General features: G+C 25.9%; 6 protein-coding genes across 8 annotated transcripts; 3 read left to right on the top strand and 3 right to left on the bottom strand.

Annotated features, from left to right (window-relative positions):
• The first annotated feature begins 13 nt into the window (after positions 1-13).
• On the top strand, positions 14-3,346 carry Vps4 (vacuolar protein sorting 4). Its single transcript, XM_011503105.1, has 7 exons — positions 14-230; positions 327-454; positions 516-627; positions 1,101-1,477; positions 1,696-1,963; positions 2,115-2,557; positions 2,870-3,346. The coding sequence occupies exons 2-7, from the start codon at positions 431-433 to the stop codon at positions 2,969-2,971; spliced, it is 1,326 nt and encodes a 441-aa protein (XP_011501407.1). The 5' UTR covers positions 14-230; positions 327-430; the 3' UTR covers positions 2,972-3,346.
• A 264-nt stretch (positions 3,347-3,610) lies between these two features.
• Positions 3,611-5,977, bottom strand: Pdp (pyruvate dehydrogenase [acetyl-transferring]-phosphatase 1-like protein, mitochondrial). Of its 2 annotated transcripts, XM_011503103.1 has the most exons (6): positions 5,653-5,977; positions 5,358-5,499; positions 4,809-5,279; positions 4,182-4,505; positions 3,939-4,012; positions 3,611-3,866 (listed from the first exon to the last, which is right to left on the bottom strand). In XM_011503103.1, exons 1-6 carry the CDS (start codon positions 5,785-5,787, stop codon positions 3,657-3,659), a joined length of 1,356 nt encoding a protein of 451 aa, XP_011501405.1. In that variant the 5' UTR covers positions 5,788-5,977; the 3' UTR covers positions 3,611-3,656. The 2 variants fall into 2 exon arrangements, with proteins under 2 accessions (XP_011501405.1, XP_011501404.1); XM_011503102.1 differs by having other exon boundaries at positions 3,611-4,012.
• A 959-nt stretch (positions 5,978-6,936) lies between these two features.
• LOC105365039 (Kinesin-like protein at 67A) lies at positions 6,937-11,059 on the top strand. Of its 2 annotated transcripts, XM_011503100.1 has the most exons (4): positions 6,937-7,154; positions 7,222-7,360; positions 7,905-10,576; positions 10,793-11,059. In XM_011503100.1, exons 3-4 carry the CDS (start codon positions 8,046-8,048, stop codon positions 10,830-10,832), a joined length of 2,571 nt encoding a protein of 856 aa, XP_011501402.1. In that variant the 5' UTR covers positions 6,937-7,154; positions 7,222-7,360; positions 7,905-8,045; the 3' UTR covers positions 10,833-11,059. The 2 variants fall into 2 exon arrangements, with proteins under 2 accessions (XP_011501402.1, XP_011501403.1); XM_011503101.1 differs by lacking the exon at positions 7,222-7,360.
• A 641-nt stretch (positions 11,060-11,700) lies between these two features.
• On the bottom strand, positions 11,701-12,645 carry LOC105365134 (uncharacterized; the record flags this gene model as incomplete). Its single annotated transcript, XM_011503229.1, has 2 exons — positions 11,701-11,920; positions 12,518-12,645. Coding segments are annotated over 2 exons (348 nt in total), but the record flags the coding sequence as incomplete, so codon positions are not given.
• Positions 12,646-13,389: 744 nt separating this feature from the next.
• On the bottom strand, positions 13,390-15,764 carry mRpS35 (mitochondrial ribosomal protein S35). The gene is made up of 3 exons (XM_011503099.1): positions 15,530-15,764; positions 14,645-15,264; positions 13,390-13,812 (listed from the first exon to the last, which is right to left on the bottom strand). The coding sequence occupies exons 1-3, from the start codon at positions 15,645-15,647 to the stop codon at positions 13,531-13,533; spliced, it is 1,020 nt and encodes a 339-aa protein (XP_011501401.1). The 5' UTR covers positions 15,648-15,764; the 3' UTR covers positions 13,390-13,530.
• A 2,235-nt stretch (positions 15,765-17,999) lies between these two features.
• Positions 18,000-20,400, top strand: parvin (beta-parvin). The gene is made up of 5 exons (XM_011503098.1): positions 18,000-18,152; positions 18,758-19,021; positions 19,345-19,739; positions 19,820-20,063; positions 20,155-20,400. Exons 1-5 carry the CDS (start codon positions 18,032-18,034, stop codon positions 20,229-20,231), a joined length of 1,101 nt encoding a protein of 366 aa, XP_011501400.1. The 5' UTR covers positions 18,000-18,031; the 3' UTR covers positions 20,232-20,400.
• The last annotated feature ends 3,927 nt before the right edge of the window (positions 20,401-24,327 follow it).

The following is a 24,327-nucleotide window of genomic DNA, read 5'->3' as shown; positions in this document are numbered from 1 at the left end:
TTTTCTTTTTCTTAATTGTTGATCATACATTTTGACATCAACGCACATTTAACACCAATCTTCATAAATTTTTAAATTCTTATAATGGCTTTATAAAGAAACTGAAATATTGAATATTTAAAATTTCTTTTTACCTTAAAATAATCTGAAAATCATGACTGTCATAACAGCATTAGGAAGCTGAATTTTGAAGGTTATTAGTTTGACAGGGAAATTATTATTTTTTTATTGTAATATATTACCTTACATTCTTAAAGATTGACATGTTATTCATACTTATTGCATGGTCAATTAAATCTAAATTTTTATGTGTATCTAACTTTTAGGTAAATAGTGATATTTAAGGTAAAAACATAAATTTTAAGACTAGAAAGGAGTGATCAACTCATTTGTTCCGTCAAAGTGGAGTAATTCATTATTGTAATACATCATGGCATCGGGACCTATACTCCAGGTAAACGTGCGATTGATTTAAGTTTAAAATATATATAATAAAGTTCATTCTAAAATTATAGAAAGCTATTGATATGGTAACAAAGGCCACTGAAGAAGATAGAAACAAAAATTATGAAGAAGCATTAAGGCTTTATGAACATTCGGTAGAATATTTTCTTCATGCTATCAAGTGTAAGTTTTATTTAATTACTTAAATATTTCATACTAGTTTTTTTCACAAAAGATTTTATAATTTTCAATAAATAATAGTTTATAATATTTTTTCTTTTTTTTTGCGTATATACAAGCGTGTGTCTGTAATTAGTATTATAATGTTAATGCTTATTAAATGAATGTACGTGTATATGTAATTAAAATTATATAAGGTAATTAAATTCAATCAAATACAAACTAACGATATTACTTTAAATCAATATTGTTTTTATCTTCTTAAGTTTTAGAAACATGTACTTATAGTTAGAGTTATAAGAAAAACTTAGCTTATTTGCATTAGTTTAAACTTAATATAATTCGCATATAATAATATGGTTGGTTCAATATTTGTATCAATATATTCTCATAGTTTCATAACATAGTTTATAAATGTACAATATATAACGATGAACAAGAACTAAAATTTATTATTAAAATAATTTCAAATGTAGATGAAGCACAAGGCGAAAGAGCTAAGGATAGTATTCGCAGTAAATGTATGCAGTATCTCGATAGAGCAGAAAAATTAAAAACTTATTTAAAAAAGGGCAAAAAGAAACCAGTTAAAGCTGGTGAAGAAAATTCAAAAAATGAAGATAAGAAAAGTGATAGTGGAGATAGTGACACGGATAGTGATCCTGAAAAAAAGAAGTTGCAGAGCAAATTAGAAGGAGCAATTATAATTGAAAAACCAGATATAAAATGGAGTGATGTTGCAGGATTAGATGGCGCTAAAGAAGCTTTAAAAGAAGCTGTTATACTTCCGCTTCGGTTTCCACATTTATTTACCGGAAAAAGAATTCCATGGAAAGGAATTTTACTATTTGGTGTAAGTTATTTATTTAATTAAACGATTTAAAATTCAATTTAAATAGTATTTTGTATACATTATTTGTTCATTATAGATATTGTTTATCTTCGATTCATGTACATAGTATTATAGAAAATCATAAATATTTGATATTAATGTATAATGTATAAAAAGCTATATACTTTTCACTTTTAAATTTTAAATTATTAAATTAATAAAATAGCATTATATTTCAGCCACCCGGAACAGGTAAATCCTATTTAGCAAAAGCTTTGGCAACCGAAGCCAACAATTCTACTTTTTTCTCAGTTTCTTCTTCTGATTTGGTAAGCAAATGGTTAGGAGAATCTGAAAAATTAGTCAAAAACTTATTTGAGTTAGCTAGAACTCACAAACCTAGTATCATTTTTATTGATGAAATTGATTCTCTTTGCTCTTCAAGATCTGATAATGAATCTGAATCAGCTAGAAGAATAAAAACAGAATTCTTAGTTCAAATGCAAGGTTCGTAATTGATACTATGTAAAACATATTTAATAATGCATTTAGTTTTGAAAGTTTGATATGAAACTGAGTTTTAAAGAAAATCATCTAACATAAAATTCGAATTTTGAATCTCGTAATAAGTAAGTAACTAACGATGAAATGTGTTTAGGCGTAGGGACTGATAATGATGGAATTCTTGTTTTGGGAGCAACAAATATACCCTGGGTCTTAGATTCTGCTATTAGAAGAAGATTTGAAAAAAGAATTTATATTCCTCTACCAGAAGAGCCAGCAAGAGTAATTATGTTTAAGCTTCATTTAGGAAATACTTCCCACTTCTTAAGCGAAGAGGATTTTAAAAAATTAGCTTCGGCAACTGAAGGTTATTCAGGAGCTGATATTAGTATTATAGTGAGAGATGCTCTTATGCAGCCAGTAAGACAAGTACAAACAGCTACACACTTTAAGAAAGTCAGAGGACCATCACCTAAAGATCCATCAGTTATTGCAGAAGACTTACTTACGCCGTGCTCACCCGGAGATCCGGCAGCAATAGAAATGAATTGGATGGAAGTGCCTGGAGATAAATTATTTGAACCCCCAGTCACTATGGTAATTTTAATAAAATATAAATTATATATATTTTGCTTTGTTTTCCTCAATATGTTTTAATAAAATAGGTACGATGAAAAATAATTTTACAATATTTCATATAAATTTTAGTAAGACCAAATTAATTGACATAATTTAATTTTAGTAAATGTTTAGTATTAAAAATTAAAAAAGTTTTGATTAAGTAATTTAGTTAAATAATTTATAAATGACAACAACAAGAGTATTTTTCTTATAATTATGAAATTAAAAAATTGTTAGCATTCTAATTTAGCTATGAATTATATATATGATCCTTATTTTTATTTACAGAAAGATATGCTAAAATCATTAAGTACTACCCGTCCAACTGTAAATGAAGAGGACATGAGTAAGCTTGAAAAGTTTAAAGAAGATTTTGGTCAAGAAGGTTGATTATCATAGTCAATAAGAAGTGATCGAGATAATAACTGAATAATTGAATTTGAGCGCTCTTGCCTTGTTCCTGGTTTTGAATCATTCTGCATGTTTGATAAACATGAGAATGATAAGAAAAGTTTTTCCTTTGTTTAAAAAAACATTCAAGATACTCAAATGGCAACTTGTGTGTAATAAACTCATTGTTTGCCAATTGTGGCATCGCTAAAACAATAAAATAATGTATATTTTCAGATAAAAATATTTAAATTATCAAAACTAATCAACAAAGTTACAATTTTCATCTTTTAATGATGGAACAATTATAAGGGTTTTTGTTTTAAAAAAACAATTTTATTATTTAATTTAAATATTTTAATTGCATAACCGAATTTTTACTGTATAAGAAAAAAAAAATTAAAGCTTTTTTATTACGCAGATTTACCTTATTATAGCTTGTGTTTAAGAAACAATTTTAGAGTAAATTTTAATCTAGATTCAATGTATAATGTAATATGTTAAACATAATTGAAGAACTCAGTTCTTGTGTAAATTATTTTTATTGTTAATTAAATAAATAACAAGTTCTATACCACAATCGATTGATATTGAATCGAATTGAATATTCAATTAATTTAATAATTTAGCAAAATAATTGAATAATGTATTTATTTCAGTATAATAAAAACAATGATGGTTTTATTTAAGGATAATGTCTAAGAAATTCTGAATCCATGTATGCCACAGTTACCGTTATGTCATCTCTGAACAATCTTACTACTTCACTTGGTAATGTTAATATTTTTGATATTTTTACATGATCTATTCCGTATTCTGTTCCACCCAATGCATTTCTTATTAAATGCGTGGCTGCATTGGCGTCTAAGGGTTTTTTCTTTAATCCTTCCTTTCGCTGCAAAAGCATTTTATTGATATCTGATAATTTCATATTTTTTTGAGGTAATCGTAATGGACTTAAAGTTACTTTGCCACTCATATGTTCACCAACAAGTCGAACAGCTTCTAGTGGCGATATTAAATCCCATAGACCATCAGAAGCTTAAAAAATTGATTCGCATTATAATAATACACTTGCAAATAAGAATTTTATTAGAAAAAAATAAAAATTAAGTGTATCGTATGAATATGGAAATAAATATAAGTTAAATTAGTTTATTTCTTGGCCAAAAAAAATTGCATACACATAACTTACAATTAAAATAATTACCAATAATTAAAAATTTATCTTGAGGTCTTAGCTTATGATATTTTATTTCGGGTTTAGCTGTCAAATAAGGTGGGGTATAGTAGTCAGGAGGTATTACATTTTCTCCGTAAAATGGTACCACTTTCTCATTCAAAACCTCACTACTCCATTTATATCTAAAATCTCCTAATGAACGAAGTGGTGCTAATTGACCCAAAAGTCGTTCCATTTTTATTACAGTTGATCTCTCATTTGCTGGGTGTTCTGAAAAAATTCTTTCAACTTCTGCATGATTATCAGTGTTGTGCTCTACCGACATCATTTTAGCCAACCAACCATTGTTTTCTAATAAAATAAATTAAAAATATTATAATTTATTGAGGTAAAAAGTATTTATAAAAAATAAGTTTACAATTACAAAATTATTGTAATAAAAAAAGGAAGTTTATTATATGTGTAAAAGATATATTTGTATATACATATTATTAAACTTTTATTTGAGAATTCTTATCGCTTAATATTATTAAATATTTAGAAATTATTAATTTAAATTATGAATTTTTCAATAAATGATTATATTGAACCTATAATGTTACGTAAGACTAATGTAAGAATAATTTGATGTTATTTTTAAATTCACTAACAAACCTGAAGCGACTCCTAAAACTACTTGACAATCTCCTACATTAGCAACATGTAGGTGAGGTCCGTCAATATGTGCAACTGCAGCAACTGCGCCTGACATTGCTATAGAAAGAGTTCTTATTATATTTTTCCCTTTTGCATTTAATGCTTCATCTGAAATGTCATTATCAAGCCTAAGAAAAGCATTTTCTATTGCAGTTTGCACTTGAAATTCTTTTTTATAATTTGTTAATATGTACTTTATAAAATCGATGAAACTTGTTTTATAAATTTCATTTAATTCATTGATAAATTTTGTTTTATCATTAAATGTTTCAAGTAACTCTAAGTTCTTGCCAGAGATAAGAGATTCCAAAAATGTTTGTAATATATTTGAAGAAGTCAGAGATACCGCAATATAACTTAAAAGGCGTTTGCAAACTACTTGGGCACAAGCATTTCCACCATGACCATCGAATATACCAAATAAAATTCCTAAAAATTGATAATATAAAATAATAAAATCAATATCATCTATTTTTTATGATATATAATTTACTTTTTACCAACTACCATTAGTTAATAAACATTTTGCTTCTGATCTAGTATCTTCTATAGGATTATTGGAAGCTAATTGATTTGAATCATAACTTTTAATAGAATTTGAACCTTCAAATTCTTTCGTAAATTCATTCATTTTTAATATATCAGTCACCTACATATTAAAAAATGTTGTCTATTTTAAATTTACTTGTGTTCTTAATTTGTTCTTAAATTGAAAATCTTTATAATTTACTCATTTATTTATTTCATTTAAATATCAATTATTTTGAGCAAGTTTTAATAAAAAGAAAATCTACTTCCGTACCTCTTGGGGTGATAATCGTGATAGATTCGCGTAAGAACGAATATAAGTTTCATCAACATTATTCCAAATATTTTTAACCTTGAATTTATAAGAATTTTTAGCGAAATGCTTGAGAACAGAGATCCGTAATACCATCTTATTGGCGGAGAACTTAATAATATTTTTAGAGATCTAATATAAAAATCTTTTTTAAAATTTTTTCGCATTTACAAATTGCTGTCTGTAGACACTTCTCTCTTAGGTTAGAAAAGTGTTGACTTCTAACCGGTTATCGGATTTTCTAATTATTTGACATTAATGTTCATTATTAAAATCATAATGAAAATCCATTGTCATCCATGTATTTTTTTTTATCAATAAATAGATAGTATGAAATTTTTAAATGGATAAATAATACTAATCGTGTTATCCATATGCACGCGCATGCACACACACACGTACACACACGCGCACGCGCGCACGCACGCACGCACGCACGCACGCACGCACGCACGCACGCACGCACGCACGAACACCCGACTGACTCACGCAACACACGAACGTGCGCACAGTAAGTGCGACGATATAAAATTCAATAGAAAAATTCGTTATGAATGCAAATTTAGAATTTTATTGCAAGTGCGTGGCTTTGCGTGTATGAGCGCGTATGTACGCATTACAGTTCCACACTGCGAATACAAGGATTAGTAAAATGTTATAAAATAATGTATCTGTTCATTGACTTCAATAAAACATTTTAAACATTAATACGCCATTATATGTTTTATCGTTTAAATATTTTTATTTGCATTTACTTTGGAAATTACTTGTGTAATTATATTATTAAGCAATCAATCTAATTTTTCATGAAGCTTTCGATTAATGCGGCGGTACATGTGGAATTGTATTTATTTACTATTTAAATCTAAAATATTTACAAACAACTAAAATAATAAAACATAATTTTTTGTTTTAATTCCTTATTTATTTCTTTAATTAATTTAGCTTATAAATTTATTCAGATCATTAGAACATTAATTAATGTTTTAAAGAATTTTATATAATTATATAAGTAATTACAATTAAAAAATATTTCTTCAATTGCTTAGATGTAAAGGAAATTACGTTGATAAATTGAATAAAATTTGAGAAATAAGTCGAATTTAAAGAACTGTATAAAAAATGGTAATTAGAAAATTAAAATAAATGATACGGATCTAACGATCGAAACTAAAAGTCATAGCTTCACAAAAATGGTAATGGAGACATCAGCGCCTCTTGCTTGATTTCTTCGAGTTTGCCCGTTTGAATTTCAAGTTTCGTTGCGGTTGCGGCCTTGTAGAGTTGTCGAATCGATGCAACGGTTAAGTTTTGTGAGTTTATTGTCAATCGTATAGGCAGATTTAACAAAGGTTGTGAGTTTTGTTATAATTTCTCCAAGTGTTTAGAAAAACATAACCAGTTGTGAAAATTTTGTTGACACGAAAAATTTCGACATAAGGGCAAATTAATAAGACCCACTGGTAAGAATTTATTTTTATTTATTTTTTTTTTTGTCAAAGTTTTTAGTTCCAACGTTTACTATTTTAGCATCATTTTGTCATTGAAAACACAGGGCTTGGAATATAGGAGGCTCTTAGGATACTTGGAACAGCTTTTACAAATGAATGGTGGAAGCATTATTATGTACCTGAGCAATGCTTTGAAATGCCTTGAAATGTCTTTTCAAGTAGTTTATTTTTCATTTACGTACTATATTTTAGACCTATTTTTAATTACTGTTAATATTTTGTTAAATGTATTTTCAATAGTATGATCTAATTCATGTATTTTTGTCACATTGCGGTACAGTATTTTTTATTCTTAAGAGCTTGTATTATTTATTTTTTAATGTTCAATTCATAGTTTACTTTCATTCTCCTTTTTTTTTGTCACATATATTTTATTCTCTTATATTTTATTTTTGTAACATATATTATTTATTTTTTATTTTATATTTATCTATATATATTTGTGTGTGTCTGCGCCTCTGTGTGTGTGTGCATTAAATAAAATTAGCAAATTTTTTAAACATATGTATATTTATATATACATATAGTATAAAAATCTTATTAGGCATAAAAAAATATAAATTAATAAATAAACAAATAAATATATACATATATATGTATATACGCTAATCATTATTTAAAAATCAATAAATTGTTTTAATATATAAATGGTTATTTTATAAATTATTAATAATAAATTTTTATTTGAAATATTTTTTAAAGGCTAGCCTGGTAACGTAAAATAACCAGGACCTATCCAGAATTAAAATGGTATTTAACAGAAGAGATTTGACTAAGGCATTTTCGCCTAATAAAGTGAAGAAATTCAGTAATCGACACTCATCTGGACATTCAGCATGAGTTATGAAGCCAAGTACTAGTGGAAGTACAGCCACAATACGAAGTGACTCTTCACAAACAAGTATCAAAGTGATAGTTCGAGTAAGGCCTCACAATGAAAAAGAATTACAAGACAATTATAAAACGGTTGTAAAAATAATAGACGAGCGAATGCTTGTCTTTGACCCAAAAGAAGAAGAAAACCCATTTTTTTACCGAGGAGTAGTACAAAAAGGTCGTGATTTATTAAAAAAACAAAATAAAGAATTGCAATTTGTGTTTGATCGGATATTTGATACAACTGCATCTAATGTAAATGTTTATGAGGGCAGTACAAAGGAATTAATTACAAATTTATTAGATGGCTATAATTGTTCAGTATTTGCTTATGGAGCAACCGGAGCTGGTAAAACTCATACTATGCTTGGTAAAGATGGCGATCCAGGAATTACATATCGCACAATGGCTGAACTTTTTACACAAATTGATTTACAAGCAGACGCTAGAAATTTCAATCTTGGTGTTTCATATTTAGAAATTTACAATGAAAATGTTCAAGATTTGTTACATAAGGTTGGACCATTACATTTAAGAGAAGATGGTAGAGCTGGTGTTATTGTTGCAGGTTTAAAAATTATTACCATCCATAATGCAGAAGAACTGTTGTCTCTGTTGGCAAAGGGAAATAAAAATCGTACTCAACATGCTACAGATGCTAATCAAGAAAGTAGTAGGAGTCATGCTGTTTTTCAGGTGTATGTTAATATTACTAATAAAATTGATGGACAAGTGAAGCACGTCAAATTATCGATGATAGATTTGGCTGGATCTGAGAGAGCTTCGGCAACAGGATGTTCTGGTGCCAGATTTAAAGAAGGAGCAAATATAAATAAGTCTCTTTTAGCTCTTGGAAATTGTATCAATAATTTGGCTGATGGGATAAAATATATTCCTTATCGGGATTCAAAATTGACGAGACTATTAAAAGATTCTTTAGGTGGAAACTGTCAAACGGTTATGATAGCTAATATTAGTCCATCGAGTGCAAGTTTTGAAGATACATATAACACATTAAGATATGCAAATAGAGCTAAGAAAATTAAAACAAGTGTTAAGAAGAATATTGTATCTTGTCAAATGCATGTCTCTGGTTATATTAAAATGGTTGAGGATCAGAAAAAAGAGTTAGAAATACTGAAACAGAAGCTTTTGTCTTATGAAAATGTAACTCCACCTACATCTGTTACACCCCAAATATCAATAAATACCGACGAACAATCTCATGAGTTTATTGAAATTACTAATAAACTTTTAGAACTTTATAACAAAAAAAAAGTATTAAACGAAAAAGTACTATCTTTAGAAAGTTCTGACAAAATTTTATATTGTAGAATTCTATACAAAAAAGCTGCTGATAATCGATTACATAATTTAACGGCTGCTGTAGAAGCTACAGCTCAAGAAGAAAAAAATGCCAGTGGTAAATCTCGTGTAAATAAATCGTTGCAATATTTTAAGCGACAGAGAGAAGGAATTAAAATACAAATGAAATCTGCTTGGGATGACCTTTGTCAAATAGAAGAAAGTCTTGTAGAATTAATTTTAGATATTAAATCTAAAAACTTACACAGTAGGCTTGAGGATAAAATTAGTTTTTTAACTTCGGAAGTTGATACAGTGAGGATGCAACAACAATTTGAACATGCAAAAAAAATTAATAGTCTTCAACAATGCGAAATGCAATCTGTATCCACAATGATTAAAATGATGAGTTCTACGTTACAAAATTATTACAATATGATGCGAGGCGGTGGTACAATAACAGAAAAATTAAAACAAGAATTTAAACAATTAGTAAAATCTTTAGAAGGAATTAGAAATATTAAGTGGTCTGATTTAAATACGAATAAACAAGAGGAAGATTTTTATAGCACAACATGCTTAAGTATTCAAGAGCTTGAAAATCCTTCTAGTAGTAACATGCCAGATCTATTAGAATTTAATTCGGATGATGAGGAACCTTTGAATCAATCACCTAAAAATTTACTCAGTACAACATTCAGTTGTACTCCGGTTAAAAATATTGTATCAACAACAGACGAGATACTAAATTCTACTATAACTATTAGTAATGATAATGTATCAGTAGCGGATGATGAGAACGCTGTTATTGATTCGACCAAACTTAATAGCACTTTCTGTTTACCAGACAATAAAAGTAGGAAGAGAGTATTATCAGACAGTAAAAATCAAGTAAACTCTAGATCACCAGCCAAACAAGCTAAAAAGATCTCGCCGAAAAATAGATTTGAAACGAATGGAATAGCACAAAATGGGAAAGAGAATAATAAAGAATTCCCGAAACCTACAATGACCGCAAAAAGTATTGCTATTTTAAATAAATTGAAAGCTGATAGGATGAAACCTTTGATTACTGTAGCTTATAATGGCGATCAGTCAGACGCAATGTTAAAGGCAGTAAGAGGAAAGGAAAGGAGAGGATTAGTTTCTTCTCATCCATATCAAAAATCCACTATTCAAAAACAACAACAAAAGTAATTATCCAAAGTCCAATTTATAAATAAAATTTGTATGAAAATTAGGCACTTATGTAATACTTTTTTTTATACATTTTACGTTTTATAATTCTGATTAAATGAAATTAATTAAATTAATTACACATTCATTCATTTCATTTCATATCGTCTAATTATCTTAACACATAAATAAATTAATCATTAATATTAATTTGAAATTAAATTTGATTCTAGACCAACATCGGTTTTGCCGTCATCTCGAGTACCATGGTAGTAAAATTATTAAAAATAAATATAATTGAGATATATCTTAAAGCTGTACAGAGTAAAATGTATATATATATATATATTTAACGTATTTCGATCCAGTGTTGAATCAAATAGTACGAAGAAAAATATAATGTGTAATAGATGTTTCCATGATCTAGTTTTTAAAATCGTATGTAACAGACAATCAATACGTTCATTAATATAGTAAATTTCATTGTAAAGCAAAAATCCACTAGACTTAAAAAATATTTTACAAACTATTATCAAAAATAAAATTATAACAAAAGAGTAATTTTATTCTTATTGAATTTTTTCTGAACAAATATTTATTTTAACGACTTTTTATAAATGTATTTTTTACATGATTCTTCAACTAAAATATTTGCAGAAATTAAGTTACAAAAAGTCATTCATCTATACCTATACTGTCATTATTGACTCGACTGCATTCTTTTAAAAAATAAGATGTTAATTTATAATATTTAGTAATAAGCTATTTGTGTTAAATTTCGTATTTGATAATCACGGATGATAATTATATTAGTTTTTAATGATAATTCACATATTTTATTATCAAGCAAATTTATTTATACCTAATAATTTTATACGTACAAAATGTAAGTCATCATAATAATATAAAAATATGATATTGTAATATTTCGAAAGAATAATAAATATTTATGTAAAATTTATATTCCAGTTTTCCATTAGTACACAGCTTAAAAAAAAAAAAAAATCTTAAAATATATTTTTTTTCTTCATTTACCTTCGTCACTTAATATTAATTATTACCGAGACTAGCCTGAAAATAAAAAAAAAAAAAAATATATATATATATATAATAAAATAATGTTAAAACTTAAATTTTTACTTTATTCGTTCCAACAAAAATAATTGCGTACATAGTCCTTCAAAGCACGCAAAACTATTTTTTCCACATCGGCAACTCGTTCTTCATATTCGTAATTGGCTTGTCTGCTATTGATTATCGTAGGTATTAAAGATCTTGTTCGATCAAATAGTGCAGCAAATGATTGCAAGAGAAATGCTAAAAATGCTAGAGAAGCTAATACACTGATTGGATCGAAGGCCCTATAATAGAAATTTAATTATTGGTAAGATATTTATTAATTATATGGGAAATTAAAATATATACGTTTAAAATACGATAATGTTTCGATACTCTAAGTAATCGAATAATTTTGTATCGCTAATTTTCTGTTACCATACACTAATATGGTAAAAATTAAATTAAACATTGGCATGAAATTTAGTATAATGTTAATACATTTATTATGTAACAAAATGTAATGGTAATATTTAAGTAATTGAAATTTTAACATTTAAATTACACGATTTATAAATTAAAACATGAAAATTTTCACTCGAGTTTAATGTCTTGTACTTTTGATAAATAATTTCAGAGTATAAAAAAGATTTTCAAATATTCATCGCAGCTTGAAAAAATTATTATTATATTATTTTTTTTTCTTAATATTTTATTTATTCTTTATATTAATTAAATATAATTTACGAAAAGCTTAATAAATTAATTCCGTTATTATAATAAGTATTTTTTGATTATTTGTTTATTAACATTTCGCACTTGGAAAGAAATTATTTATTTTTCAATGAACATGGTAAACGTTACGTTATACAAATATTGTAAATAAAACAATTTTTGCTTACTGAATGAAAGGTGCAGTTGGTACACTATTATAATAATTTCTAGGTTGATCGAACCTTCGATTGAACGAATCTTTCGGATTTCCAATGATTGTATTGTTCACTACTGCCAATTGCGAGTCAACTTTACGTTTGTTAAGAAAGTCAGAAAATATTACGTTCTGGTTTGAAATAAAATTTGGCCCATTAGTTGTATTAGTCGAAACAAAGTCCAGTGGCTCCGACACCCCAAGTGCTCCACTACACCATATCATTAGCAGAATCGCCGTGTCCAGTATTTTCTCCTAAATTTTCATGTACTTTTTGAAATATGCTTCTGTATTTTTCAATGACTTGGCTTAATTTTTTTTTATTTAAAGAAAAAAAAAAAATTATTATTTACATACCAAAAGATTATGCATCGTGCTTTAATACATAATGAAACTATTATTAACGAAAATGGCAGTGTGCCTAGCAAATTTATATAAATTATTGCATGCAGAAATATAATTATCTTAATGCTCTACTTACCCGTTACGGTTATTTAAATTCAAAATCACTATACTTTCTTCTGATTAGAAAATGATATAACCATTTATACCGCAATTACCCCTTAATACAGTAATTTAAGATATTAAATATTTACAAATCACTAAACTTAATTGTAATGTACAGAATTGTAAGGACACTGACGAAAACAATTGATAGAAAATTCATTTTTCTAAACAATTTATTGTTACAATTTTAACATTAATGGAAATGAAAAATAATTTTAACGAATACAATTGATAGATTGATAGAAAATTCTTTTTTCTAATAAAATATAATTTTAATTATTTTATTTATTAATTTTCTTTTATTTTGTTTATACTTATTTTTATTTTTTATCTATCCATTATCCATCGATTATCAATTTTTCTAGTATTTAAGAGTACTTGAAAGTACGTTATTTTCGAAAATAATTTACTTTTTCAAATTCGAATACAGACGCAAATAAGAAACAGTAATCATTTAACAGTTTGTAAATTTCAACAAATTTATTCACTTTCCGTTGAATGATTTTTCTCAGGTTTAAAAAACATTAATTTTTTAACAACTTGCTTATATTTATTAATAGAATGTTCATCCTCGCCGTTATTTATTAGCTCTGAGACAGCAACTTTATACTCTTCGGCATGTGGTATATGAGCATAATTAAAGTCTTGTGGTATTTCAGGCCAAGCATATATTGTTACTAAATTCTTTTTACTTTGGTTCTTTTCCCAATCGTAATACTCCATATCAGCTAGTGCCTTTTCATTTTCCCAATCTTCTTTTCGCTAAACATATAAAAATATAATTTCGTTTCATGGAGATATATAATTTTTAATTATTCATGCATGTAGTCGATGGGACGGTGATCGCTTAAATTTGCAACATCATTTCTGTTTAGATAAAATTTTTTATTTTATGAGTATTAATTATTTTAAAATCTGATGTATTTATTACTTTTAGGAATATAAATGCAGAGAAATAGAAAATTGTATAATTTATATAGAATATGTTTCATCGAACTCATTTAATCAAATAATAAGTAGACAACGAGGAGATAGTTCAAATTAGAAGAATAAATAAAGCAATATTAAAATATACATAGGCCTATTATTGAATAGAAATATTGCTAAATAAAATGTTAGTTAAACGAATACTTTTATTTGCTCTAATCAATTTAAATCAATTTTAAAATAGTATGTTAATTTGTTCAATTTCATATTGAATCAAAATTTGACTCTATTTAAGTTTGTAGTTTATATATATAATGTTTTGAACAAAATAAAGTTTTATTCAACATTATACAATTATATAAAAATTAATTCAATCATACAAAAAACTTTTATTTCAAATAGAAAGTTTATCTCATACACATGATCATTAAATATCTTTTTCTTATGCATAAAAAATAATAAAATATCTTAAAAAAAATTATTTTATAAAGTATTGATATTTACATTATTACAACAGATAAAGTAAAACAATGTATATTTGAAACAATACGAGAATCACTATATAATTGTTTATACAATTTTTAATATTAGACTAATTTTAATAATAAAAAATAATGAAAATGATGCTGATGGTATGAAAAATAATTATTTATTACAAAATACATACCCAAGATTCATGATATAAAGCAATTAGTAAATATGTAGCATAGTCATAGTTTTGCTTCCGCATAGGACAGCGATCGGTAATAATTGTTATGATATCACTTGTATAATCATATCTATTTCCTGCTAATCGTAATATTTTATCTTTTGCATGATAATCAAGTTTTAGACTAGATAATTTAACTTTAAATGTAATAATCCTCGAAAGTGGATCTCTAATCGATGGTCCTGAATAACAATAATCAGAATACAAAACTTCTAGAGGAAAATGTTCGGTACATTTTGCATCAGAATCAAGTTCTTTTGGCCATTCTGTACAAAATTGTTTTAGGGCTTCACAATGTCTTTTGATAGCAGGAGGAGTCAAATGTAAGAAATTTGGTATTTTCATCAATTCTGTATTTGCAATTTTTGAAAACGGCCCTTCACCTGGCTTAGGATATCCTTGTCGAACAGGAAGGGGAACCGAATGTGGCTGAAATGTTTTTTGACTCGGCCAAACTGTTGGCCAGTCTTGATCAACAGGCATTTTTTGTTCTCTTCCGGTAAATATTGGAATGGACTTTTGATATTTTACAGTTTTTTTAATTTTTGTTGGAAATAATTCTAATATTCGAAAGCCATCTAAAATATATTAATTAATATTAAATTTTTTATTTTAACATAATACATTATAGAAATTTTTTCTTATAAGAAACAATTTTATAACTGTTATATGATTGTTTAATAGCTTATAAAGTAAAATTAAATATATGCAATTTAAATGATTAAAATTCCTTTAATTCATTTAATTATTATTGCTTAATCGGAAATTTTAGTTTTTAAAATATAATAAGATTATATTTTTTATTTTATATCATCGTTTAAGAAGAAGCAACTTAATTCTTACCTTTATCTACTTCATTGACAAATGTATTAGGAACTTTTGCTTTGATCGAACGTAACGGGATAAAGTTAACTATTTTTGGTTTAAAAAAATATGTTTTACTATACATAAACATTGACATTTTTTCTTCTTTGATAAAACTTTGGATTTAGGAATACATAACCTCAAATAGATTCGTGAAATTTTATATCTTTATTATTACTTTAATGATGCCGTATGAAAACATTGGCCGTTTAACTTTGATCTTAAGATCAAAGAATCTTTACAAAAAAATCGATTTTTAACTAATGATTTTATCTGAAATTTTATGTATATTAGAATAAAGGTTGCGGTAAGGTAAATTCAAAAATATTTTTGTGTATATAACTAGTTTTCAAAAATGTGAACAATTTTTTTCTTATAATGCGTTTTCGAATGTCGGTATGTATAGTTTTTTTTTTTTTAAAACTACTAAAGCGGTTTTTCTAAAATTTTACCCACTCATTTAATCTACAAAAATCAAATTTTTTAATCTTATTTCGATATAAAATTTTAATTTTTTCAGTAAAAAAATTATGAAATCTTCAATTTTGCATAATCAACATTTTCTTAAAATATTCAGATTTCATAAATTCGAATTATTTCATGAAAACTGTATGAGTGAAATATTAATGTTTTTAATCTTTTCGACGGCTAGAATATAAATAATTTAGCAATACTTTCAAAGTATCGCGGAATAAATAATCTGTGTATTGTTTTTTAGAATAAAAATTACCGTCTTTTTAGATAAAACTTTCAAAAAATTAACTGGTCACTTAACATTATTGTGCATTACTTCATCGGTTTCCATTGTTAATTCGTATCAAATTAGAATGCAGTAATCCAAACCAATAGTTTTTACTTTTTCTTCTCTATTTGTATTTTTTTTACTTTTACTTACTAATACGCTCAGAAATCCTATCAGAAATATTTATATATAATTGTTTAATATTAGAATACAAATAAATTAAATGTAATACATTTTTTAATTTAACAACGACATATTTCTGTGTAATAAAATTTCAATTAAAACAAGTAAATACCATTATCACCGTTAAAAGAAAGTTAAAAAGAATCTGTGTTTTCGCAGGACTATGCTTTGATGACGTAATGAGCATCTTCCGTTTATTAACTCTTGTCTAAGAGTTTTTCGTCGAGAGACTATATTAGTAATTATTGGATTTGATATTTGAACCGGAGTTGTGTTATTGTTCCTTCAAACGTAATGACCCAATTTCCACAGAAGTTGATATGCGTTATAATTGGAGAACCTCTTCTGGGGAACGATTCTATCACCCAGAGGGTCAACATATATCTCAGTTTCATATTGTCGTTCTTCTTGAAAATCTCCAAGTATCCGACTCTGGCTGCATTAATTATTAATCGCTTTATTATCGCAATATAAATTACAATGGTGATTAGAAATTCTGCATTATATATCTGAAAATTATGTACGAATTTACATTCTTGGAGGAAATTTTAGGAGATCTATAAAACTTTGCAATTCACTGCTGAGAAGTTAGCCGTGTGCTTTATTTTTTAAAGAACATCTGTAAATATAACCACGAGTTTACATACTAAAGCTGGTTCGTTTTGGTAAAGTGCTCATTCGAAGAAGAAAAAAATTAATTTTACATTAGTCGTTCATCCTTTCGACGTGATTACGTGGTTTTAGGCAATTTGTGCCAATTTAGGTATAGACCATCACCTTCGAGAATGCCTGCCTGTTTAATTTAATCGATAAATTCGATCATCAAATTTTCATTATCGCTACCTGCGACACTACAACCATGCCAAACCATATGCAATCTAGAAGCAGTTCACCATACTGCCGTTAAAGTTACTTATGGTGTTAGACATTGATATATCAAACGTTGCCGCGTGCTACGTAACACTTCTGAAGACGATTGTGGTAAAAAGTTCTAAACCAGCTCCGGTAATGCTTTTTGAATTGTCTGACTCTGGACGACTGCAATCGGGAGATTTGATTTTCTTGATAATGGTATTATGATCATCAACTAAAAATAACTTGCTTTTGACTGTATTATTATTATTATTATTATTATTATTATTGTTGTTGTTGTTGTTGTTGTTGTTATTATTATTATTAATATTATTATTAGTAGTATTAATAGTAGTAGTTAAAAGTCGTAACAATTTGCATCAAACGAATGATAAATTGTTGCATAAATAGTGAAAAAGCTCTTTTAAGTTCGAATTCCTGCACTTCGATTCCATTCGTTTCTGATATTTAGTCATATCTGTTTTCAAGCAGACTGCAGAAATGAAATTTTGAACGATTATGTTTGTTGTTATCTATATAGGAAAGAAAAGAAAATTATATCTGCTATAGAGTTTAGAAATATTAAGAGAACAATAGTAGGTCGCTGTGCATATTTTGGGTATGATTGCAACGATAGTTTATTTTTAAACGATGACGACGTCTCGATTCCACTTTGTTGCCATTTCCCTGTACATTTAACAGTTATGGCGTCTCCACGGCCCAAATCTCCTCGTCCAGCTCCGATTTCTGCTAAAAAAGAGGAAAAAGAAGAGAGCTTCTGGGATAAAATTGGTACTTTAGGACGTAAAAAGCGCATAAAGGAAGGTATGACTTACATTTATAATTGATACGAGAGAATTTATAATAAATACAATAGAAATAATAGGAAATAAATCGTTTATTGTGAGTGTTTGTGATCAAGTACATTGGCCTTATAAGGTTCGAAATATCGATAGTTAATAATTAGGGCTTTTAATTTGTTAATCTGTCTGACCATGTGTACTTAATACTTCATTGAAATTTATAATACAAATGTTTAGATGATTTTTACTTGTCAGTGTATAATTGTATTTATCAATATTGACTAAATGTGGAAATGCAGACGCACGTACGTAAATGTATAGGCGTATGAAATAAAATGTTTTATGGGTATTTCTTTTAATTTTTAAAAATAATAATGTAATTTACAATTCTATTCAGAATAAATGTATTAACTTCATCATTGATTTCAATTATACAATAAACGAATAGATCGTACGTTAAATTTATATGAGCAACAAATTCTTTAATTCATTAATTATGGAAAGTTGTATTTAATTCACATATCTTTGAAGGCAATATTATTATAACCAATAAGACTTTTTAAATATATTGTAATATAAAAATCGTTACTATCCTACATTTAAACTTTGCAATTTATAAATTTTTAGTTCAAGAAGTTCAAGAAGAAGGCAAACATGCAATTGAGTCGCCAGGATTTGCGGCTATGGTAGATATGCCACCCGAAGACTATGCTTTAGATGAAAATGAAGAGCGATCTATGATAGCACCTAGAAGTTTAGAAGAACCTAAAGTACAAGAGTTAATTCATGTATTAATTGAGTGGATAAACGATGAATTGGCTAATCAGCGTATTATAGTTAAAGATATTACAGAAGACCTTTACGATGGCCAAGTACTTCAGAAATTACTTGGTAATTAACAATAAATATTTTTAGTTTCATATTAAATTGTATTAATCGTATATAAAATATCTGAAAGTATTACCGTCTTAAAATGCTGTATAGGTATTTTTTTTTTTTTTAGTTTAAAAAATATGATACTTACTGTACAGACTATATTGAAGTAGTTTATATCGCTGTGCGACAATACGTTATTGTAATATTGTAATAAATAATATCAAAAAGTATAAGATATCACATTTTCAATTCTGTGATATGGAATATTTAATTAAATATATTATTACATAGGCATTAAGGTTATTTCAACATTAAACGAATAATACTATTGTTCCCAGAAAAATTAACAGGAAAAAAGCTTGATGTTCCTGAAGTGACGCAATCCGAGGAAGGACAAAGACAAAAACTTGCTGTTGTACTAAATACAGCCAACAGAGTTCTAGGATGTTATCCTCCTTATAAATGGAGTGTTGAGTCGGTACATTCTAGAAACATTGTATCAATTTTCCATTTGTTAGTCAGTTTGGTACGTTTATTTCGAGCACCAGTTAGATTACCAGAATTAGTATCCGTTCAAGTTGTTGTAGTAACAAAGAAAGATGGTCAATTAATACATAAAATCATAAAAGAAGAAATCACGTCGACGTACGATGACTTGGGAATGCGTTGTGAACGAGATGCCTTTGATGCTCTATTTGATTACGCACCAGAAAAACTAGCAGTAGTAAAAAATGTAAATAAATTTTATAAATCAGAAGATAACGTTATTCTATAAATAAAATTTTTTAAGAATAAATTTCATATGAATTTCAGTCGCTGGTGACATTTGTCAATAAGCATTTAAGTAAGGTACATTTAGAAGTATCGGATCTTGATAATCAATTCCACGATGGTGTCTTTCTCACTTTATTATTGGGTCTTCTCGAAGGATTTTTTGTACCATTGGGTAGCTTTCATTTGACCCCAAAAACTCACGAACAAAAAGTACATAACGTATCATTTGCCTTTGAGTTAATGCAAGATGTTGGCCTACCAAAACCAAAAGCTCGACCAGAAGGTATTTATCATTTAATCATTTAATACAACATTACCAACATTTAATACAACAATATTACCATGCAATTATTTACTTTTAATTTTTCTTACAGATATTGTCAATTTGGATTTAAAATCAACATTGCGTGTACTTTATAATTTATTTTCAAAATATAAAGGCATAAATTAGTAAGAATCTATGTACGAAGCATCAATCATTTAGTTTAATTAATTTGGTAATTCTCTATCAATAAAATAATAACTTATACAATTATTCAAAACATTGTCAATGAAACTAAAAGTTCTTATCGTAGATGTATTTATAAATATATATGTATTTTATATTTTACTAACCAAAGATATTTTAAAGATTAACTGTCAATTTATAAAAAATATAATTTATTTAGGATAAATCGTATACAATAGAACGTGCCTTATTATAAATTAAGATAAATTAATGTCAATATTGTAATTAGTTTTATATGCTACTTAAAATTATCATTGTAAAAAATTTTTAAATGTTAAATAATACTTATAATTATTAAAAAGTTCAATATTTTAAAGTTTTTAATTTCCCTAGTTTACTACTTTTAGATTTTTAGTTTTAAAAAAAAAGATTTTTCAAATGAAATTGTCGATTTTTATTATACTTCATATTTGTATAAATATGCAGATAAAATAAAATTTCCCTATTTCATTTATTGTAATAATTTTAATAAAAATTATCAATTTCTTTTATTGTAAATATGATATTTTATTTTATTTTTCATTTATACCTTTTACAAATAACTTTTATAAATCAAAATCATTTTACTTCGAATAATTATATTTGATGAATAAAAACTTCAAATTGAAAATTTATTTAAATTTTGCGTCAATAAATTACACTGTTAAAGTATATTTTTCAGGATTTTTTTTTTTTTTTTTTTTTTTATTAACTATTCGTAATCCTTTATAATTGACTATTATTTTAATCCTTATAAAATAATTGTAATCGATGTTCATAGTTATTTCATCGAAAATAATGTAATATTAAACATATAATTCGCACTTGAATCACATAATTATCATATTATCTAATTTTTAGAAAAACTTAATCACTTGCAATCGAAATTCTCTAATTAAAATGAATTATGTACCCAACTTGTACATAAATATATAACATTTTAATTTTTATCATGAATGCTCTCAACATACTTACACAAACAATTTTTATGTCTTTAAATTATAAATTCAATTAATATTGAACATTAATAAATAGATTTCAAATAAAGTTGATTTTGTATTTAAACGTTGCATATCAGTATTAAAACTGAAATGCGCCCCCATAGATAAGAGCACATGAAGTACTAATGCACCTGTCGAATGAACAAAGCCTTACACGCACACCAATAAGGCCCGCTCAATTAATAAATCATGCGAATGCACTATCACAGTTAGTGGGAAAATTGTTTCATTATATTTTCGCTAGATCGATCGATCGATTTTGCGATCACCAAACTGTAGTTGCAGCATTATCCCGTTCTATTAAAATTTTTACCGAAGAAATTGGATATGCACAGAGAATACTGTAATCATAAGTGAATTTTGCCATACGGGCCATTCTATCGCTATTTCAATCGCTAATTTTATATAATTTTTGAAAGCAAATTGTTGGTTCCAATATATCTTGTATATCAGTAGCATTTTTTTAGTGAAATATTGTAACATTATTGATAGTTAGTTTTTTGGACATTTAATACCGAGTTTATTAATAATTTATTTTAATCAACTATATTTGTGTGTTTATTTTTTGCTTATTTATAAGAAAAATATCTAATAATTATTTATATTTTGTTTGTTTATTGATACGATTTATTGGTACGATGTATAATTAGACGTATGTTAATGGAAAAAAAAAAAACTGAATATTTTATCCCACTTCATACTTTACAATTTACGCAATTATTTTAAATGAAATTATTTAACTTAAATATGGTTTTTCAACATTTATAATATATTTATAATAGATTTTATTCGTTATATCCGAATGTAACAAATTTTTCTATATCCAACGATTCAATTTAGAATTCATGTTTTTGCCAAATTTCTTTATTAAATATCAATTCTTAAATGTTTTATTACTACGTAATACTTTTTGGCCTGATATAAATAATTCGTACCGTACAATTATCAATGACTTCAAAAGCCCCTTTGTGCCATGCTTTTATTTAATGATTGTCTATCTTGCTATCAATATATTACTTCGATAAGTTGTAGCGGATTTGTCTGTCCACCTTTCCACGCCCTAAGCATCAAAAGGTAAAAGTTCGTGAAATATATTAGGAAAATTGTTTTCCAACTTTATAAATGTTTATAAACGGATATAATCAGTTGCATATTATTTTATACGCAAATTTTTGTATTCATTCCTCATCGTATGTAGTCATAAAGTACAAAAAAGCTTCTCTATTTTTTAAAAAGAAATATGTCATAATTTATATTAATTTTAATATTGTAAAGTTGTTTTATATTTCAACATTATTAACTAAATTGAAAATTATAGTTTCATTATATCTCTAATTTAATATATTAAAAAAAGAATTTTAATTGTTTTACATTATTCGATAGCATTATTCTGCATTATTCTGATAGATCTTCTAATTTTAATGAAATATATCGAGTCGTGCACTATCGATGAGTCCGCCAATGAACAAAAGCTGTTGTATACTATATATATATATATATATATATATATATATTAATTTGTTAATTTGTTAATTTTCAACGATCAACAATTATATCGAGTTTAAAATTTAAATCAATAATATATAACAAGAAATGTAGCATTGAGTTAATTTCCTTATTTTCATTCATTTTATCAATAAAAATATTGTATATATATATATATATATCAAGTTGTTTCATACCTCATTTAAATGAAAAAATTGCTTATAAATACTAATTTTTTGATGATTTTTTTTTTCTTTCTTTTGATTAATTATTGTAAATTAATACAAATACAAGAAAATAAATATAATGATATTAAATGAACTATACAATCATTCTTACTTTCAATTCTATATTTTCATACTTAATAATTTAAAAAGTTAATTCCACGTATTAAAGAGTAATAAAAATTGATGGAGAAAAAGATTTTTAAAGAAAATTTTAATGAAAATGTTTAAATCTTTATTTTCTATTTAATGAAATATAATATAAAGAATACTTTTATTAAAAGTATTTTTACAGAAGTATAACTAGACTTTTTTAATATAAATTATACATTTTAAAAGCAAAATTAATTAATTATAATTATTTTATTAGTAACATAACGTATCTATTATTACTAGGACATTTATTATAAAATTAATATAAAAATATACGTTTTCAAATAATGATTTATTAATAGTTATTATATTTTGTATTAAATATATAAAATTTATAAAATTAATAATTTTTTTATTTGGTATGTTTTTATATTAAATTAATTAAATTGTGTATTTTCTTTATTAAAAAGAATAGAATATTTTCCTAAAATTTTATTGTAAAATTAAAATACTTTTTCCTTCAAATTTTAGAATGAGTTATGAAGAAATGAATATTAAATGTCACACATTTATTTAAGATTATTTATATTCTTAAGAATAAATTATAATTATTATTATGTTTTATATATAAAAAAAAAAACAAATTATTATTGATTTTTTATATTTCATATATATTTAAATGTTTACAACATTTAATTAATCAATAGTTAATATTTATTATTATTCTTCATAATCATTAGTTCTTCAGTCGTTAATTGAAATTTAAACTGATGAATAATATGACCGTTTATTTATTTGAAATCTGTGATTAAAACATTTGTAAATGGTACTTGAAAATGATAATTTTTAAGTTATAAAAATTTCAAAAGATGTTATAAAATATAAAATCTTACGCCATAGTAAATTTAGTAAAAAAAAAATCATTTAAATCTCTAATTTTTTTCATACCCACGTTTATTTTTATATTGAAAAAATACAAATCGAATAAATTCTATTAAAATATAATGAATTAAAATATAAAATTTATCACTATTAGATAGAATCATTGAATATTTATTAACAATTAGATTATATAGCTTAACTACTTATGACTTTTTTCACTATGAAATTACTAAGCTGTAGGATTTCTTCTACCACACTCATTGATTTCAATTTCTTTAACTATACTTCAAAAAGTCGAAGTGAACGGCAAATTAAAGATTCATGAAATGACAAGCAATCCTAAGAATTTGAAAGTTTATCATAAGATGATTTCAT

The sequence above is a fragment of the Ceratosolen solmsi genome, unplaced genomic scaffold (genome assembly GCF_000503995.2).
Source record: "Ceratosolen solmsi marchali unplaced genomic scaffold, CerSol_1.0 scaffold45, whole genome shotgun sequence".
Taxonomy (NCBI): Eukaryota; Metazoa; Arthropoda; class Insecta; order Hymenoptera; family Agaonidae; genus Ceratosolen; species Ceratosolen solmsi.
The sequence above is the reverse complement of the archived record's forward strand: the minus strand, read 5'-3'. Positions and strand labels throughout refer to the sequence as shown.